The sequence below is a fragment of the Camelus dromedarius genome, chromosome X (genome assembly GCF_036321535.1).
Source record: "Camelus dromedarius isolate mCamDro1 chromosome X, mCamDro1.pat, whole genome shotgun sequence".
NCBI classification, from domain to species: Eukaryota; Metazoa; Chordata; class Mammalia; order Artiodactyla; family Camelidae; genus Camelus; species Camelus dromedarius.
Window position 1 is genome coordinate 19,781,700 of NC_087472.1, and position 7,882 is coordinate 19,789,581.

At 39.1% G+C, this 7,882-nt stretch overlaps 1 protein-coding gene across 1 annotated transcript; it reads left to right on the plus strand.

The window, feature by feature from the left end:
- The first annotated feature begins 5,091 nt into the window (after positions 1-5,091).
- On the plus strand, positions 5,092-6,627 carry LOC105098831 (actin-related protein T1-like). Its single transcript, XM_010991582.3, is given in 3 exon segments — positions 5,092-5,161; positions 5,523-6,578; positions 6,581-6,627. Coding segments are annotated over 3 exon segments (1,173 nt in total).
- Positions 6,628-7,882: the final 1,255 nt, after the last annotated feature.

Sequence of the window (7,882 nt, forward strand, 5' to 3'; positions counted from 1 at the left end):
TCTTTGCAATGTCAGTTCCTTAGAATGACATTTGTGGGGGAAGGGAGGACATTTACTATACTTGCTAGAGTGAGGGGGCCCCTTTCGGAGGTTCTCTCTTGACTGTCCCCATTGGATTTGGTTTTACTTCACTGGCGAAATAAGCCATGTGAGGGTTCCTTTAATTGCCGAATATGTCTGCCCAATATGTAGTTGGGCACTGGTTTCTGACTAATGTATCGTTGAATGGCTAAATGGACTCACAATGAGCTGAAACTTGTGCCAGAACTGCCTGCACACCCTTACTGAAAGTAGGGTCGGGCTGACTCTCTAGGTCTCTGTATCAATATCAATTTAAAGGTTCTGTCTTTTAATCTTGAAAAAGTATTTTAGTTTCCCAATTTTAAGTTGTTGAAAAAATGATTGCAAGTCCATTTGGGAAAACAGGGAAATTATCACTGTATATGCACTTACCATGGGCTTGCAGCATTTTCCTCAAGCAGAGCCAGCGTTTCCTGGACTTTGTGAATCTGGGTCTAAAAACAGGAAATTGGGCAATGAATTGAGGCTTTTGAGAAGTCACTACTGTCAGCCTCCTGATGACCCATTCTTGATATATCTAAATAATAGAGAGTCAACAATATCTTTTTGTTTACCTACCAAACTTGCCCCTGGGGAGTCTATGTTTAATTACTCATCTTACAGCTCTTTTGGGGTCGAGCTTCTCTGGGTGCCGCTATTAACTTGCTCTTCATTATCCTGATTTTGCCTACACTGCTTCTTACGTATAATTGCCATCACCTAGCCCTTATTATTTCATAGTCCTATCATTGGCCTTGCTATTGGGGAGCACCATGATGTAATAGCATCTCCTACTATCAGCCATGGCCTAGGGAGGACAGCCAGGAGATTAGCGACTGTGCTGGTGCTCCTCTTACTCGTAGATTCATTATTTTCAAAAACGAAGCCCTCCCAGAGAACATGGTTATTTGGCAGGATTCTTTTCATCCTTATGTGGTATACATACTTTGAAAGGTCTACTTTTCTAAAACTTTCAATCCCCTTTTCTACTGTCTGACATAGAAATTCATTTCTGTATTATTTGGTGTGTGCCATCACAGTTGCCAAACTTCCAAGAGCCGTCCTAGAAGTACATTAGTACCACCTTCCAAAGTTATTGCCATGTTGTTAACATTGGTCTTAGTACTTCAACCATTTCTTGGACCAATTCTTTTGTGACTTGACTGTAATTATTTGTATGGTGGCCTGAAGCAGTAATGTAGATAAATACTGAATGGACACTTGTGGTTTTCTAATGCAGAGAGCTGTACATCATCTTAAAGGGAAGGGTGCTAGCCTTTGACAGGGAGCAGTGGACCAACTCTGGCAGAATCAAAGGTTTCAGTGCAATCTGGTGATTTAAGATTTTTAGATGCATTTCCTTATATTTTCCATTTTATATCTCAGGATCCCACTTCTTTTGAAACATGCCCCTGGTCTTAACATAGCTGCCATTCTAGGGCTGAGAATTCAAATGTATCAGAGCTCAAATATCCTTATAATTAAATTCTGAACCTAATTCTCACTTATTTCTGCCTTGTGGCTTTTAGAAATGAGAGTCTCTTTATAAAGTGAAAAAGGGGCCCTCACTTCTGTACTTTGCATTATATTGTCAATTAATTACCTTTCATTATCTTTCTCTAATGCAGCGATGTCACTCACTAGGAGCCATCAAATTCCATTGTCCTTGTAATGACTACTTTCCAAAATGTCTCAAGCCTCTGAGATACAGCACCTACTAATGTATTCCTTCTCATTAGTATACTGATTCCAGCTCAACTCTGGTGATACTTATTTTCTTTTACAATTGCCTCTCTAGAGTCTGCCAGATACTTTCTGTGGGGTCTTCCTTGCCCCCTGGCCAGTGAATTATTTAGATCCACAATTCCAATTTAGATTCTGCTTTCTCAGATCACTCCTGAGGCCAATCCTTTAATGTTCCGTTTCTTAGGATATAGACATTAAGACAGGTATTCGTATGCAGAACTGCGTTGTTGAGTGCTATTGGCAACAATACCTGGAAGGGAGTGAGAGAAGCAAAACTGGGCTGAACTGTGGTACATTTGAATATCAAGCTTCTGCTAATCCTATGGGGAGCTCTTGACCTGGGATAAGCTTTCAGAGGTCTTACAAGATGAACCAAGGAGTCTAGGAAAATGTCTCCATCACTGGCTAAGTCATTGAATGTGGGCTGCCCTTGGGGAGAAAACACAAACATGAGGCAAGGTAGCTCTCATTAGCTGAGGACAATATCTGGAGAGATCCTTGGCCGTGAGTCATCAATATACTAATGAGATGGAATACACTAGTGGGTGCTGTATCTCGGAGGTTTGAGAGGTTTGGGAAAGTAGTAATTACAAGGACAATGGCATTTGATGACTCCTGCTGAGTGACATCATTGCATTGGAGAAAGTCAATGGAAGGTGATAAGTGCAAAAGTGTTGGTCTCTTTGTCAGCTTATAATATTCCTTGCAGAGTCCTGAAGGGTGGGAACTAGGCAGTTCAAGACAGCATTTACTGCTACACTGCAAATTGTCACAACACCTACCTAACATAGTGTCTCTGTTTATGTTCTTTTCTCTTCTGGTTGAAACCCTTCTATCCCTGCTTGCATATCCATTTTCAGGCTGTTCGTTACTATTGTATAAAAAGAAAATTTTTATGTATTTTCTTATTCTACAGCATTGCTGGTTATTTTTTTGGGAGGGGGTGGAGTCCTTTGGATTTTATATATGCAAGACTGTGTTATCTGAAAATTTATATAATTTTACTTTCTTTCCAACCTGGATGGCTTTCAGTTTATTTTCTTGACTAATAGTCCTGGTTCAATGTGCAGTATAATACTGAAAAAGAAATAGTGAGAGTGGCAATCTTGTTCTGTCCTGACACGGGGGAAGGAAGCCATCTCTACTACGTACAATTCTAGCTGTGGGTGCTTTCACAGATGCTCTTCATGAGGTTGAGGAAGTTCACGTCTGTTACTCATTTTTGAGTGTTTCTATCATGAAGGACATTGGATTTTGGTAAATGCTTTTTTGCTGTGTATTGAGATGATTATATGATTTTTGTCTTTTATTCTATTAATATGATACATTATATTGATTGATTTCCTCATTTTGGCCTGTTGACTGAATAAATACACAACATGAAACTTGTGAATTAAGTTTTACTTGGGGCAGAATGAGGACTATAGCCCAGGAGAGTGTCTCAGATAGCTCTGAGGAGGTAGGGGGAAGGTCAGTACTATAGATGATTTTAGTGAAGGTGGATGTGCAGGCCTTCAGACATTTTGGCAGAGGCATGCTGCTAGTCACCTGAAAGTTGCTGCTAGTCACAAGGAACAGACATCTCCATTAATGATTTTAGTACTTTTCTACAGATGATAAGACACAAGAATTTGGGCTCATAAAGACATCTCCAGAAAATGTCTTAACTAATTGAGGGCCTTTTCTGCCAGTTTTTCCAAGAGCACAGAGTGCCTAGTTCCTGATCTCCATCCTGAACTCCTTTCAGGGTGTGTTGAAGTTCAGTGGCTACAGTGATTTGTGACTTAATCCTTATAGAGGCAGATAGCAAGTGTCAATTTTTAGTTGACAGAACCAAATGTGCGTTGCTGAAATAAGTTCCACTTGGTCATGGTATGTAATATTATTTATACATTACTGTATTCACGATAGCCACATGCAAAGTAATAAAGCTGTAACTTTACCTCACACCATATACAAAAATTAAATAAGTATGAATTAAGACCTAAATGTATGATTTAAAACTGTAAAACTCTTCAAAGAAAACATAGGAATAAATCTTCATGAACTCCAATTTGGCAATAGATTCTTAGATATGATAAAAATAGCACTAGCAAGAAAAGGTAGAATAGATAAATTCTAGTTCATCAAATTTAAAATGCTTGTGATTCAAAAGACACTATCAAGAAAGTGAAAAGGCTACCCACAGAATGGGAGAAGTATTTGAGCACCGTATATCTGATAAGGTACTACTATCGAGCATATGTAAAGAACTGTCAATACTCAATAATAAAAATGTTAACTAATTTTAAAATGGACTGAACAACTGAATAGATATTTCTCCAAATAAAATATACTAGTGACCAAAAAAACATATGAAAAGATGCTCTACATCATTAGCTGGCAAGGAAACAGAAGTCAAAGCCACATTGTGATGTCACATATCACGTCTGCTATGATGCCTAGAATTAAAAAGTCAGATACTAATTAATTTTGTCAACCATGTGAAAATTTCGGAACTCTCCTACAGTGCTGGTTGGAATGTAAAATGCCTGATAATTTGGAAAACAGACTAAGTGTTCCTGAAATGATTAAACATCATGCTACTGTATGAGTCAACTTTTCCATTTCTATGTATATAACCAAGGGAAATGAAAACATAAATCCTTGCAAAAACGTTCAAGATTGTTTCTAGCAGCATATTAATGAATTTAGAGATGTGAAAAATCCAAATGTCTGTCAACTGATAAATGGAAAAAGAAAATGTGCTATATCCAAACAATGGATGAACCTCAAAAACAATATGTGAATTGAATAAAACCAGGCACAGAAGGCCACCTATCTTATGCTTCCATTTGTAAGAAACATGCAAAAGTAGTAAATCCATAAAGGGAAAAAAATGTATTAGTGGCTGCTTAGGGCTTGGGGGAATGGTCTGAATATGGATTGTTGGCCAAGGGTATGTATGAAATTCTTTTTTGAAGTGATGAAAATATTCAAAATTGATATTTGTGATGTTTGGACATATCTGTGAATCTACAAAAAAAGTGCAGTATACACTTTAAATGAGTGAATTATATGGTATATGAAATTTATCTCAATAAAGTTGTTTAAGAATAATTGTATGGAGGGGGGAAAAGACAGATGTTTTGAGTAACTGCTGGGACTGATTTGCAGGCATCCCTATTGGGAGCCAGATCTATATCTGGTGCTTAGCTTCTCCCCTTCCAAAAAGGAAGGGTATTTTAGTCATCCCACAAACATCAGCTAAATGGGGTAGAGAAATCAGTTCTCTGTGCTAAGGCCATGGCGGTAGCTTCACTTGGTACTGAAGTTAGGTTTCTGCTTCCTGTTCGCAGACTTATCAGTGCTGCTTGTAAGTATAGTCTTCCTCTGCTTCCTGTCTTACCTAGCAGGAAGTGCTGGTGGCTCAGGACCCCACCCCTTAAATACCCTCTGATGCTCTCTGAGCATGATCATTACCTTGGCTAGATTATTACATAGGGGGCAGTCACCACTAAATTGCCTCAGCAGGCCCTGGGCTGCCTGAGAAGGGACAAGATTCATGGGTTCAGGACAGAGTGTTCTGGGGCACTGGGGACAGCCTGCTCGCTCCACCTGAGTGACAACCTGAGAACTTTGGAATCTGTGGCTGTTAAACTTCTAGAGGTGCCTGTCATCTCACAATGTAGCTAAGTGTTCTTTATTCTGTTGAAATTTGGAAGAACATGCTATAGACATATTTAGCCCATACGTATCAGACGTTTCAGCTGTAATTTTTGACAGTGGATTAGGACTCTCCAAAGGTGGCATGTCTGGAGAGATTGGACCCCGTCATGTGATCAGCTCTGTCATGGGGTATCCTAAATTCAACATGTCTTTGACAGCTGAAAATCAGAGAAAGTACTTTGTAGGGGAAGAAGCCTTTTGCAAGTATGGGGCTTTGCATTTGTGCTACCCCATTAAATATGGACTGGTAGTAGAATGGGATGACATGGAGATTACCTGGAAGCAACTTTCTAAGTGGGAGATGGGAGTAAAACCCTGTCAGTTTCCTGTGCTTATGACTGAGCCTTCCTGGAACCCAAAAGAGATTCAAGAAAAGATGGCAGCAATGATGTTTGAGACCTTCAATGTCCCTGCCTTCTACCGGTCCAGCCATGAGGTTGCAACACTCTCCCCCTCTGCCTCTGTCTCAGGCCTAGTGGACAGTGGGGATGGAGTCACTTACAGTGTCCCTGTCTTTCAGGATTCCTCCCTGCCTCATGGTGTCAACAAGCTCTACATGGCAGGGACAAATATCACAGAACATCTCACCCGGCTCCTTGCTTGTGGGAATAAATCCTCTTGCCTACTCAACAAGGCCCTAGTGGATAACATAAAAGAGCAGGTGTGCTCTGTGGCTTTGGAGCCAGAGAAAGAGCTATGTAAGAGGCCAAAGGCACTCCTGCGAGTATACATACTATCAGATGGGAATGTCTTCCACACTGGGGACCAGCTGTACCAGGTACCTGAGACTCTTTTTGCACCTAACCAGCTGGGCATCCACAACCTGGGACTCTCAAAAATGGTCTCCAGCAGTATTTTGAAGTGTGACACTTACATCCAGGAAAACCTTTTTGCAGAAATTGTGCTATCTGGGGGCACCACTCACTTCCCCAGGCATGGGGAAAGACTTAGGGAAGAGCTAGAACAGCTGGCTTCCGGAGGGACTCCCATCAAGATCACAGCTTCTGACAGTTGTTTCTCTGAGTGGATCAGTGCATCTGTTGTAACTTCTCCAGACAGTTTTAAAAGATGTGCATTACCTCTGCAGATTTCAAGAAGTTGGGAGATCTGTGAGTAGATGATTTTAAGAAATGAAGAACACTGGCAACACCTCAAAATGTCAGATCACAGGGAAACCAGTGGGAGGTGATATCATTCCTTGGGTAAGATGTTCAATAAAAATGTTTGGCCATTTTGGGTTTCAGTTCATTCTTGGTGGCACTTTGCTTTGAATGTTGATATACAAGTATTTATTTGTGTCTGCTTTCCCCTCTTTTGTGTATATAGCTAAGATTGGAATTTCTGGGTCATATGTTAATTTTATGTTGAAATTTTTAAAGGTAAAATGCTTCTGAGCAGCTGCACTGTTTTACATTCCCAATCGTAAATTATGAGGGTTCCTTTTCCTTCATATCATTGCCTACGCTAGGTTTTTCCTGGTTTTGAATAATTGCCATTCTAAAGTGGGTTTACTGGTACCTCATGTTTTGATTTGCACTTCTCCAATGATTAGTGATACTCTGCATCTTTTAATGTATTTATGCCTTTTGTATATCTTTGGAGAAATGTCTATTCAAGTCCTTGGCTCATTGTTAAATTGGATTGTTTGTATTTTTGTTGTTGGCTTGTCAGGTATCTTTATACATTCTGGCTATCAAGCCATCATCATATATGTGGATTTTCTTTTCCCATTTTTTGGATCAGCTTTTCACTCTATTAGTAACATCCTTTGATGCACAAGAGATTTCAGTTTTAATGAAGTCCAATTTATCAATGTTTTATTTTACTGCATGTACTTTTTTTTAAATTGAGGTATAGTCAGTTTCCAGTGTTCTGTCAATTTCTGGTGTACAGCACAATTCTTCAGTCATATACGAATATACATATATTAATTTTCATACTCTTTTTCACTGTGAGCTACTACAAGATATTGAATATATGTACTTTTGATGTCACATTTAAGAAACCATTATCAAGTTAAAGGTCAAAAATATTTGCCCTTATGTTTTATTCCAAGAATTTTACATATCAGCTCTTAAATTTAAGTTTTTGATCCATTTTAAGTTCATTTTTGTATGTGCTTTAAGATAAATACCTAACTTTATTCTTTTGCATGTGGCCATTTAATTTTCCTAAGACCATTTGAAGACACTGTTCTTTAGTGATTGTATATTCTTAGCACCCTAGAAGAAAATCAGTTGAATATGTATGCATGGGTTTATTTCTTAAATCTAATTCTGTTTCATGGAAATATAAGCCTGTCCTTAAGCCACTAACACATTGCTTGATTGCTGTAGCTTGGTGGTAAATTTTGGCATGGGTAACTGTG